This window comes from Alligator sinensis, unplaced genomic scaffold, assembly GCF_000455745.1.
Source record: "Alligator sinensis unplaced genomic scaffold, ASM45574v1 scaffold858_1, whole genome shotgun sequence".
In the NCBI taxonomy this organism is placed as follows: domain Eukaryota; kingdom Metazoa; phylum Chordata; order Crocodylia; family Alligatoridae; genus Alligator; species Alligator sinensis.
In genome coordinates, this window is record NW_005842079.1 from 1033620 (window position 1) to 1046177 (window position 12558).

Below are 12558 nucleotides of genomic sequence, written 5' to 3' on the forward strand. Positions count from 1 at the left end.
GCAGGAGTCTCCCAAAGGGACTGGTGGGAACCCCATTAGATTTAGAAAGCCTAGGAAAAGAATTTGTAGAGAAGGCCCCAACTCCAGGATTTGAACTTTATAAATGGGAGCCAACAAGGCATTTCTACCACAGTGCTCTGTTACTTGGAGGGGCCTCAGCAGCAGTATGGCAGGGCACCTTTGGGTGCCTTCCACTCTAAAGGCAGAGGCAGGCAGCTACCAGGTGCCTGATGAGGGCAGTCATTTTGAACAAGGCATATAAAGGCTGTAGTTTGCTGTGGCCAGGAAAGGCAGAAACATCACCTAGCTGAGCTGCGGCAGGAACAACCTTGGAGGTAAGGGCAGGAGTTTATGGGGATGGTTTGGAGGGTTGAATGAGAGTAAACCTGAAGGGCAGCTCAAGGGCCAGCCCTGTTACAAGTTTTCCCCTCTGAGAGGCTTGCGGCAGAATCAGCCCAGGGTTTGGCATAAGGCCGGACCATGTAGAGTAGGGGAACTCGCAGGAACCGAAGGCTCTGTGTGGCAAGGCCCATATGAGTAGCGAAGCCTGATGGCCCAAGAAGGGAGGCTCAAGGAGGAGCAGGGGAGTGGAGTGTGGCCCAGTAATGGGCAGTATGTCAGAGGCCCCGGTGAGAGAGGGGCGGAGTGGAAGAGGCCTCCTGTGAGAGGGGAGGGGTGTGTGTGTGTGTGTGTGTGTGGGGCCCAACTTTGGACTCAGTTTGCTCCTGTCTCAGACTGGGAGTAATATTAATCGGGATGCCATCCGTGAGGCATGGGCTGCAGTATAGGGAAGGTCGGAGCTGCAGATAGCGCCCCCTGGCATTGGGGCAGTAATGGGCAGTCTCCCGCATATACCATCCGTACATGGGAACAACAAAGTCATGGCAAGCGGGATCGGGCAGATTGCCCTGTAGAGACAGGTGGGTGGGCCAACACAATATCCAGCCCTGAGAGTTGCCACCTGTCACAAGCAGCAACAAGGCAACTGCAATTAGTCAGGGCTGCCTGATTGGGGAACAGGGCCCAGCTGCCCTTTATAAGGGCTGGGCCCTGCACATCAAGGCAGCATTCTGCTGCCAGCCAGCCGGAGAACACCACCCAGCTGGAGCTGCTGCTCGCAACATCTTGGAGGTAAGGGCTGGGGTTATGGGGAAGGAGGAAGCCCCCCTTGGCCCTGACCGAAAACTGCACCCTGCCGGGGATAGGTGGCCTGGTGGGACTGTCTGTAACGGGACAGTCCCCTAGAAGTGCCAGGTCAGTTACTGCCCCAGTGAAGGGCGAGTATGGGGTGCCTTCTAACCCTAGCCCCACATCCCTAGTGGCTATGAAGGTCAGTACAGGGGGAGCCCAGGCTCACTGCAAGCACTGAGGCAGGGCCCAGGCCAGGTGGAAGGACCTGTGGCAGTGCCCATGCTTGCAGATGAGCCTGTGGTTGCAAGGGAGCCAGGTAAGGCTCCTGAGGGGTGGGGCCCTGAGCCTTGGAGAGCTATTAAGGAAGCTCCTGGGCTCAGGGATAAGGGACAGCCCAGGGGGGCTCAGGACAAGGCTTGGAGGGCCAGTGTGTGCGGGCTCAGAGGCCAGTGAGGGGCTTGGGGCTAAGGTGGGCCTTGGAGCCCAGGGAGAAGTAACTAGAGGTATGATAAGTAGGCCAGGCATTAGGCCACGGAACATCTGCAAGGCATGGGATATGATAAGGGAAGGTTGGAGTTGTGTATATATAGGCCCTTGCCAACAGGACAGATAAATGGGCAGCCTCCCTCCTGAGTAACATCATTGTAATTATTAACATCAAGGCATGGCAGGAGAGGAGGTGGGCAGCTAGCCCTCAGGTAAGTGGGTGGGCCTAAGTTTTGAGACCAGCTCCAGGACGCCCACTTGTTACACTCTGGATTTTAGTATCAGTGCTCTCCTGCTTTCTTTCACTGTGTCACAGGGTCACATTACAGTCTAAAATTTAGGTCACTTACACCTCTCCTGTCTTACCCAGGGCTCAGCAGCAGCAAGTATTGAGAGACTTACCAAGCAGCAGCTGAAGTCCACCAAGCCAGGTTCAGGAAATCTGCCACAGTGGGCTGGAAACAAAGGGGAGAAGGAAAGAACGTGTCAACAGAGCAAGTGCTTCGTTGGGTACCATGCAGTGACTACCCTCTCCTGGCAATGGAGACCCAGCTCCTAAGAGACCTCTTGCTAACAGACCCATGGGCTATATGCAGGTCTTAAGGCAGCAAAAGGACTGGTATGACGTGCTCGCTAGAGAAGCCCAGGCAAATGCCATGTGGATAGAGGGTTCCATTTATCCTGTCCCCACTACAGTTTTTAATGGGCTTGGTAACCAGTTAGTGACAGAGCTGGCTCTAAACATGCTCACATATCACAAGGTTGTGGTTAAGATTGTGGCCAGTAGGGGTGTTTGGTTCCAGTTGGAGGGCTGTGCTTGTATTCATTTGTCAGTTGGAAACCAGTCTGGCTCACTAACATTTTGCAGAAGAGTGCTGACCCTGTAAATGGCCTGTAAAACTAGTCTGGAGAGACCTCCCCCCTCCCAGCTCTCTCGCTTACTAGAACAACCCAGTGAGCACTATGGGTGGCACTGCTTTGTGTCACGTCCTCTGGGTGCTTTAACCCCTGCTGAGGGAAAATTGCCCAGGTTTTCTGAGAATGCACTGCTACCAACGTGAATGAACATCCCAGTAGGTATGGAGGCACCACTATAATCAAGAAACCTTACTCAGAGTGCAAGAATAAAACATCCTGGTGTGCAGGAACACTAGCAAGTATGGCAGAAGACCAACTTAGCTTAAGGAGAACCTTTCAGTAAGCTAAATCTCAAAAAGGAAGCTTATAAGAAGTGGAAACTCGGACAAATGACTAAGAAGGAGTATAAGTGCATTGCTTGGGCATGCAGGGATGAAATCAGGAAGGCCAAAGTATAACTGGAGTTGCAGCTAGCATGGGACATGAAGGGTTTCTACAAGTATGTCAGTAACAAGAGGAGGATCAGGTAAAGTGTGGGTCCATTACTGAATGGGGGAGGCAACCTAGTGACAGAGGATGCAGAAAAGGCTGAAGTACTCTATGCCTTTTTCACCTCAGTCTCCACAGGCAAGGTCAGCTCCCAGACTACTGCACCCGGCAGCATAGTTTGGGGAGGAGGTGAGCAGCCAACTGCAGCAAAAGAACAGGTCTATTTAGATAAGCTGGACATATACAACTCCATGGGGCTGGACAGGGTGCACCTGAGAGTGCTGAGGGAGTTGGCCAATGTGATTGCAGAGCCACTGGTCATCATCTTTGAAAACTCATGGTGATCAGGAGAGGTCCCAGACAACTGGAAAAGGGCAAATATAGATCCATATTTAAGGAAGAGAAAAAGGAGGATCCAGGGAACTACAGACCAGTCAGCCTCACCTCAGTTCCTGGAAAAAGCATGATGCAGATCCTCAAGGAATCCATTTCTAAGCATTTGGAGAAGAAGGTAATTAGGAACAGTTAGCATAGATTCACTAAGGGCAAGTCATGCTTGATCAACCTGGTTGCTTTCTATGATGAGAAGACTGGCTCTGTGGATGTGGGGAGAGCAGTGGATGTAGTATACTTTGACTTTAGCAAGGCTTTTGATATGGTCTCCCACAACATTCTCACAGGCAAGCTAAGGAAGTACAGGTTGGATGAATGGACTGTAATATGGATAGAAAATTGGCTGGATTGTTGGGCTCAGAGAGTCAATGACTTAATGTGTAGTTGGCAGCTGGTCTTAAGTGGCGTGCACCAGGGATTGTTCAATTGTTCAATATCTTCATTAACAATCTTGTTTTGTTCAGTATCTTCATTAACAATCTGGAAGATTGGATAGAGTGCACCCTCAGCAAGTTTTCAGATGACACCAAGCTAGGGGGAGTAGCAGATACGTTGGAGAGTAGGGTTAGGATTCAGAGACCTAGACAAATTGGAGGCCTGGACCAAAAGAAATCTCATGAGGTTCAGTAAGAACAAGTGCAAAGTTCTGCATTTAGGATGGAACAATCCCATATATTGGTACAGACTGAGGGCTGACTGGCTAGGCAGCAGCTCTGCAGAAAAGGACCTGGGGGGTACAGTGTACAAGACGCTGAATATAAGCCAGTAGTATGCTCTTCTTGGAAGCTGAATATAAGCCAGTAGTATGCTCTTCTTGCAAAGAAGGCTAACAGCATACTGGGCTGCATTGGTAGGAGTGTTGCCAGCAGATCAAGGGAAGTGATTCTTCCCCTCTACTCAACACTGGTGAGGCCATATCTGGAGTACTGTGTCCAGTTTTGGGCCCCCATCTACAGACAGGAAGTGGACAAATTGGAGAGAGTCCAGCAGAGGGCAACAAAAATGATTAGGGGCTGGGGCACATGGCTTATGAGGAGAGGCTGAGGGAACTGGGCTTATTTAGTCTGGAGAAGAGAAGACTGAGAGGGGATTTAACAGCAGCCTTCAACAACCTGCAGGGTGGTTCAGAAGAGGATGGAGCTGGACTGTCAGTGGTGGCAGATGACAGAACAAGAAGCAATGGTCTCAAGTTGCAGCAAGGAAAGTTCAGTTATTAGGAAAACCATTCTCACTACAAGGACAGTAAAACATTGGAACAGGTTACTCAGAGAGGTTGTGAACTCTCCATTCTTGGAGGTTTTTAAGACCCGATTAAACAAAGCCTTGGCTGGGATGATCTAGTTGGGGATGGCCCTGCTTTGAGCAGGGGGTTGGATTAGATGACTTCCTGAGGTTCCTTCCAACCCTAATTTTCAAAGATTCTATGATAAGCTGCTACCTGTACACAGCTCAGTCATGTTTCTTGGTTCCATGGTATCAGATGAGACTGTGATCCAGCCACAGAATCATGGCTATAATGGGGCCTACATCTATTAGTGCAGGTGAGATAGGTGATTATGTAAGTCTGCATTTGATTTGGAAAGCTTAATGTTGATGAGATACTTCCTATGAGGACCAGCCCAGGGCATGAAAAGAATAGTAGCCTTTCCTTATTACAAAGCAACAGTGAACCTTGAGGGGGCAGAGCACAGGAGCCATCTTCTTGGGGTGATGGGCAAGGTTTGTTTTAATGCATAGTCTTCTTTTAATGCTGGGATAGTGCTCTGGTTATCTGCATTAGCTCTGCAGCTACTTCCCATGAGAAAGCAAAATAAATTTCATCACTAGTTTGCTTGTCTCACTCAACAACAGCTTAATTTCCTAGCTGTCAGGAAATCAGCACCTAAGTCAGGAGAGGAAATAAAGGCCCTCACCATGAACTGTAGGAATTTTTTTCTGGTTGCAATCATTTAACTTTCCTCCACCTAATTGCTACCCACAACCCACCACTCACCACAAACACGCCTCTGGGGGCAGCTCCTGTGTTGCTCTGTGCTTCTGGGACACACACAGACTGGAAGTCGTAGGATTCTTTCCGTGTGAAAAAGGAGTTGTTGTAGAGGGCAGACATCAAATTAGCATCCACCTCACTGAAAAACTTTCCCACCTGGAACGAAGGGCACAAAAGCAAAGGGAGTGAGCCTGTGTTTAGCATGAGAAATGAAATGCCCTCCCTGAGCTTCTAGCCTGAAGTCACAAGAGTGGTACAGGAGCCATCCATGAAGTTGTAAGTGGTTTCACTTTAGTTTCCATGGGGGCTTCTTAACATCCAATTTATGGTTCATCACTGCTGAGAGCGTCACCTCAGGGAGGACCCAGGGAGGACCCATGATTCTAATAGCAGGGAGAGGGAAGCAGTTAAACTTCAACATCTCTGGCAGTAATGTGAAGGGTATGGGACTGGAAGATGAAAGAGTGCTGCGACACAAGACACAAGAGCATTGGCAAAGTCACAGAAGGACAGAAGAATAAGGTATGCTGTAGCTAAGAACTGAGGGGCAGTGGCAGAGTTGTGCAGGGAGCCCAGGGCTGGGACAAAAGGGGAGCTACAGGTAAGGACTGAGGGGCAATGGCAGACCTATGCATGTGGGGCACCCAGGACAAAAAAAGCAAGAGTTTTACTGATGTCTCTGCAGCCATCATGTTTAGGGGCTGTGGTACCAGCCCTTTCCCCAAGCTGAGAAGGCAAAATAAAACCACCAGAATGGACTAAATAGGCCAGAGGGTGTTTAACTTGCAGAATGTGATTTAACATCAGTTCCCAGGCAGAAGCCATTATGGGGCAAATCAGCACATTCCCCTGCTGTATGATGGAGAATGTTCTTCCTTTAGGCTTGCATCATATCGAGCTAAACCCCTACTTCTCGGCCTTCTGCTGAGGAATTGCCACTCACCTGGTACCAATGATCTTCCTGGTTGGAGAGCACCAGGAAGCCGCCATCGTCAATAAGAACACAGATAAGGTCCTGCAAAGGAAGGAGACTATTTGGTTTTGTGTGGTGGGAAGCTCTTTGAGTCTCTACAGTGTTCCTGGTACAAGACAAGCAGGCAGGGTCAGGTCAGAGTCATGGCCCTATTCACAGGCCAAGCCAAGTGCATTTTAAGAGAAATACAACCAATACAGAGAACCCCAGAGGTGCTGGGCATGCAAGGGTGACAGATGGTTGACAAGGGATAGGGCCAGAAGTCATCTGCATGTCTCTGAGACCTGGTTTAGATTACAAAGTTCTGCTGGCAGAGCTATGTTGGTTTGGATGCAAAAAAGATCACACCCTTTGGCTGATGTGGCTCTGCTAGCAAACCCTGCATTGGATGCAGCTCTGTGGACAAGACTGGTGGTGCCAGGGTGTGTCTGGACTCACAGGTCAGGACAGAGTTAAGAAGTAAGAAGTTAGCTGCTCAGTTTTGCTCCCCCATTCCCATCACTCACCTTGTTGTTGGCCTCACAATCCATTTCACAGCTTGCTGAGGGGTCACACTGGTGATCAAAGCACATAAAAAGAAGATAAGAGAGTTGTGAGAACAGCAGCAAATGTGGTGTTGGAGACTGATCTTCCTCCTTCACACTACACAGCCAGGTTGGTTCATGCACTTTCCACTGCTAGCTCATCCCAGTTCCCCATTCATAGGCAGAAGGACTCCCACACTGTTCATCCCCATGGGTGTTGGAAACCAATAGGGTAGAATGAGCAAGGGTGCAAGGGAAAAGGGAAGGTGAAGCTGTCACAAGTAAGGGGAGGGGATGGTATGAAGTGAATAACAACAGGTCAGTGGGGGGAGGAGGGGAGGAGGTTTGTGTGTATGTATGTGTGTGTGTGTGTGTGTGTATATGAGAGAGGATTGGCTACACTAGGGACACAGTGGTAAAGGTCTGAGTGATGGAAATGCTAACAATGTCATGTATAAGTGGTGCACAGCTGCCCTTCCCAGAAGGGTGTTCTCTTTCCCCACATACCCTGCGTGTTCCCAGCTGATCTCGATCTGTCCGATTACTTGCAAGGACTTTAAACTTTTCGGCCCAAGCCTCCAGATCAAGCTTCACTCCAACCACTGGGGAGAGAAAATAAGTCCCCCCAACACAATGGTAAGGTGTCTGGGTTGATATTCCATGCTTCTGATGGGCCTGCCCTGCTCCTGGAGAGGCACAATGGCTGCAGCCAGTGAATGCTCAACCAGAGAGACCCTGATAAGTCAGGGCCAATGACTTAGGACCATCATCCTAAACCTCTCCTCCCCTCTACTCCTCCATTCAGGGTGGTGGGTTCTTCCTGGCAATGCAACAAGGAGGAAGCACAGGTGGGGCTGGATACAGAGAGTTCTGAGCAGCAGAGGGCAGCTCTTCACATTCTTAGAGCTCCTTTGGTGGAGCAGTTCTGGGGAGCTCAGGTTTTACTGGAACAAAAAGGGTGAGAACCATTTTGTCTGGGGAATGCAGGGATTCCAAGATGACTACAGAGCTGTCCAGGGATTATCTGCCCACTGGCCGGGCTCAGACAACCTAGGAGATCTATGAGGAGTGGAGCCTTGCTTTCTCATTGTTGAACTTAATTTCTTATACCCTTAGTTCTGAAATTCAAACACCCCCCCACAATTCTCTGCTGACCTGCTGGCTTCAGGGTCCTTCCGCCAATGCTGAGCTCCACGGCTGTGCTGACCAGGATCCCAATGGTGTTGTTTTCTAAATCAAAACCTCTATAGTTTGCTGTAGGACGAACAGAAGAGACAGACCTGAGGCAACATGTGATAAGATGCTGGCTACCACAGAGACAACCTATGGATGGAGATGCCATGCTCTTACCCTGCCTCCACTGGAGTTCAACCAATCTCCATCCACAGTGGGGCTTGGGACACCCCACCTGCTGGGATAAAGGATGAGCAAACCAAGCAGTAGTAACCAGCTCACACCCTGGCACACAAATGCTACAGGCCCTGCTAGTAGTGGGCAGTTTACACTCTACTGTAATGCCAATACCATCTCCAGGAAAGGATCCTCCAACCCTACTTACACAACAGTGGGAAATGCTAATGCAAAATACACGTGCTCTGGGTCAGAACATTTCAACCAGCAGAGTCCAAAGGGATAAGTTCCCCAGGGCCACAACATTCCCTCTGTCATGACCCAAAAGGCATGATTGTGTGTGCGCTTCGGCACCAGAATTATCCCCGCCAAGTTGCAGCTTCATTGCACGGGAGAGTTTCCTGTTGCAGAGGAAACCCCGGTGCAGGGACGAGTTTCCCGCCTTTTCTGCAGCTTCTTTTGCAGGGTGCATTGCTCGAGTTGCGAGAGGAATGCACGGTGCAAAAGAGTTCCCACCACCGGTATGCAAATTCGTTCCCCGTGATTGGCTAGTGCTAAATTATTCACACGTGGCGGCTAACGATTGGCCTGTTTGCCGTATAAGAGGCTTGAGCAGTTTCTGCCCAAGCCGAAGAGGACTCCACATCCATCTCGTGGGGACTCTGGGTACACGGCAGGGTAATAGAAACCCTGTGTGAGATCCAGAGGAGCGTGGCGGCCTGATCCACCGCCCACCTCTTCCCGTCTTCGAACGCAACTTTTATAAGACGTATCTACGATTCCCATTTTGGTGGCTTGTTCACCCAGAGCATCCGGAGCTCTGCACCGTGGAGCCTAGCAACCTCCACGAGACCATCTGTGTTGTCTGTCTGTAACCGCAACTCAATTAAGCTTTCCAGCCTACACCACTGCCATCTCGGTGTAAGTAAACAATCTTTAAAACTACCGATACGTGTCTGTGCCTAATTCCAGCTCGACGGCCTTCCCTCTCCGACCCGGCGCGCCCGGGCTGCTGGCCACAGCCCGCGTGCAGCACGAAAAAGGGCTCGGGTCGCTCCCGGCTCGCACACCCTCAAGCAGAAATGTGGAAGTCATCCATGCAGGCCTAGCCTAATCTATCACTCTCAAAGCAGCAGAGCAGAGTACCAGAGCCTGGCCTTTTACCTTGTGTCTCTCCATGCTACTGTGAAGTAACTGAGTGGAGAGCTGTATGTGACACATGGAACTGCTGGATGTGTGGCTGTCAGCACAGGGTGGTACTTACAGTCTTGATTGGGTGGTTTGAAGATGTACCCCTTGTTTTCCAGGCTCCTTCGATAAAAGCTGGCATTGAAAGGTTCATGGGCCTCTTCCCAGTAATCTGCAGCCCTGTAACGGATCAGCCAGACCCCCCACCCCAAGATGTTATATAATCTCCTCATCAACTGTGTTCTGGTAAGAAATGGCCCATAAACAAACTTGGTGGGTTGGGGCATGACTACTACAGACTGGAGCACGTGGGAAAGCCATATGACACCTGCTCTCTGTCCTGATACTTCCCGAAGAGTGGATGCATTGTCCCCTCCTCTGAAGCCTTGTGGAACTCCCTTGTCAACAGGACAGCTTCACAGGGCTAATCATAGGAATGAAGGGCTGGAAGGGAACTCATGTCATGAGGTAATTTAGTCCTGACTCCTGCTCAAAGCAGGATCATTCCTGATGAAACCATCCCAGCCAAATATAGTGGTGTGTCCCCACTAATGGCTTCACAGTCTGTATAATCTGTTCTTGAAGTTTTCCAGGGATGGAGATTCCACATCATCTCTAGGCAGCCTATTCCAATGCTTCACCATCCTCAGAGTTGGAAAGTTCTGCCTAATCACCAACCTAAATTTCCTATGCTGCAGCTTGAGGCCATTGCTCCTAGTCCTGCCCCCTATGGTCACAAAGAAAGCTTAATCTCCACCCTCTGTATAATTGCCCTTTGGGTATCTGAAGACATCAGATCCCCACTCAATTTTCTCTTCTCCAGACTAAATAACCCTATTTATTTCAGCTTTTCCTCATAAGTTTTGCATACCAAACTTCTAACAACTTTTTATCACTCTTCGCTGGACCCTTTCCAATCTGTCCATATCCTTCTTGAAGTGTGGGGCTCAAAAGTGGATACAGTACTCCAGGTGAGGCCTCACCAATGCTGAACAGAGTGACAGAATCACTTCCCTTGATTTGCATGTGACATTCCTGTTAATACAACCCAGTATGCTGTTGGCTTTTTTGCAACAAGTGCACTCTGTTGGTTGATATTCAGCTTATAGTCCACTGTAACCCCCAGGTCCTTCTCTGCAGTACTGTGGCTTAGCCAGCCATTCCCCAGTTAGTATTAGTGTATCATCAACATCCCCTCAGCCCCAGGAAGGAAGCATGCAAGAAGGTCCCTGCCCTTGTCTGGGTGTTGCCTGTATTGTCTGTTAGTTTTAATGGGATATGCATATGACCATGGAACAGGAGGGAGAAGAGGTCGTTGAGTCTGTGAAGCCATTAGTGGGGACAGACCACTTCTGCCAGCCTGTCTGGGTGCTGAGACCACATTCTCCTGCAGACAGGATGAACAGACAAAGGGCAAATGAGGCCACTTACTTGTTTGGGAAAACTCGTGTGATGCCCCCATCAGTGGCTGCAAACACAGCCAAGAGACTGTACCTACAGTAACAGAGAAGGGGACAGAGAGCATTAGAGTTGGCCAGAGCAGTTAAGGAACTTTTCCTTCCACCCCTCTATTAATCTGGCCAGCCAGCACCATACTATGTCAGTGTTTTCCATGTAAAATTGATAGCAATAGTGAAATTCAAAAAGGATTCCAAAAATGGACTCCCCTTTCATGGGAGTCCAAACTCTGCCTTGGGCAGCCATTGTTGTGTCTAATCAGGGTGAATGAATAGCAAGCATCACCCCTGGTGACAAGCTCTTCTGAGAGTGGATGGCCTGCAGGGCTGGGGGAAAATAGTCAGACTCAGAATTTACCAAATTTAGATCACATGATTATCACAGTACCAAAACCACCCCCATGAGTGTCATCAGCACCAGCTGGGACTCCAGAAAAGTATGTGTCTCCACAATGCTGCCTACCACTCTAAGGGTATGAGCTTTCCTACAGCAATGCCTTTGTACAATGCCAGCAATAAGGGTTCTTTCAGACAGCTGCATCTCTGGGGTGGGAGCTTCCCCAGCATGGTGCCCTGTCAGGAGTACAGGAATCATCTCAAGCTAGATTTTTTCTTTTAAAACATAGGAAGGCTCAGATCTCCTGCTGTGAGTAGTTTTCAGCCTCTGTTGAATGAGGACATCAGGTACTGCACTTCTGACTCAGCAAGTTAATGTTGCGTTTGACATGAAAGCAGACCATGGCCTGAAGCAAGGGACTTCATGAGCTCACGTGGAGCCCATTCCATGTGAGTTGTAAACTCCAGTTTGGATTTTTCAGGTATTTCATTGCCTGTGGGGTCCAGCCCCTTCCTGCATTGCATCTCTGCTGCTGGAGTGAGTGGGGATGGGACTGATTCAGGAATGGGGCTGTGCCTACGTGTTCAGGTCCTGGTCTTTCCAAACCCTCTCCACCAGCTGCTGGGTGATTCCTGTGTCCAGGATCAGGTTGTGAAGGAGGAAGTTGTCACCTTGAAAGCAACAGGGAGAGAAGGAAAAGACAAGGTTCATTTCCGAGCCAGAGCCTCATACATCATGTGTCCCAGTGGTGTTTACCCTCCATCTGGGGAATCCTGCTGCAGGGACTCTCACCTCTCTGGGTGCCAGGCTAAGGGTAGGCTGGAATTCCCCATCACCTTTATTTATTGTTTTAATTAGATTTATATGCTGCCTTTCCCATCAAAGGCCCAGGGCGGCTCACAGTAAGAGACAAAATTATGTATAAAAGCAGGTAAAAACTTAAAGCAAGCTATCAAATAAAAAATTCCTAGACAATATCCCCATATAGCCTTGCCTGCTAAATGCCTGTCCAACTATGAAGGTCTTACAGCAGTTCCGGAAGGCTTTGGTAGACCTAAAGGGGAAAGGAGCTGACGAGTAACTGATGACAACTATGACAAAAACCCACAGATGTTTTCACCAAGCAAACTCGGTGTGCTGAAGGAACTTGCAGGAGGTTACTCTCAGCTGACCTTAGGAATTGAGATGGGGCATAGGGAAGAAGGCAGTCCCTTAGTTACATAAGTCCCAGACCATTCAGGGCCTTTGGAAAGCTACTGGGAGTCAGTGCAGACTATTTAGCTCTGTTTGCTTTTCCCAAGCATTGTTAGTAGCCATGTTGTGGCAGAATCCCTGTGTTGTAGGACATGGGCTGTTTTGTGGCTAAAAAGCCCCACACCACC

General features: G+C 49.4%; 1 protein-coding gene across 1 annotated transcript in view; it reads right to left on the bottom strand.

The window, feature by feature from the left end:
• The window catches only part of CACNA2D2 (calcium voltage-gated channel auxiliary subunit alpha2delta 2), a 750433-nt gene that overhangs the window by 11138 nt on the left and 726737 nt on the right, over positions 1–12558 (bottom strand). Inside the window, exons 26-34 of the mRNA XM_025204332.1 lie at positions 11757–11847; positions 10814–10876; positions 9459–9562; positions 8000–8098; positions 7352–7446; positions 6827–6874; positions 6291–6362; positions 5351–5503; positions 2020–2072 (exon numbers count right to left, since the gene is read on the bottom strand). Coding sequence (XP_025060117.1) covers positions 2020–2072; positions 5351–5503; positions 6291–6362; positions 6827–6874; positions 7352–7446; positions 8000–8098; positions 9459–9562; positions 10814–10876; positions 11757–11847 — 778 coding nt within the window. The remainder of the gene's footprint in view (positions 1–2019; positions 2073–5350; positions 5504–6290; positions 6363–6826; positions 6875–7351; positions 7447–7999; positions 8099–9458; positions 9563–10813; positions 10877–11756; positions 11848–12558) is intronic.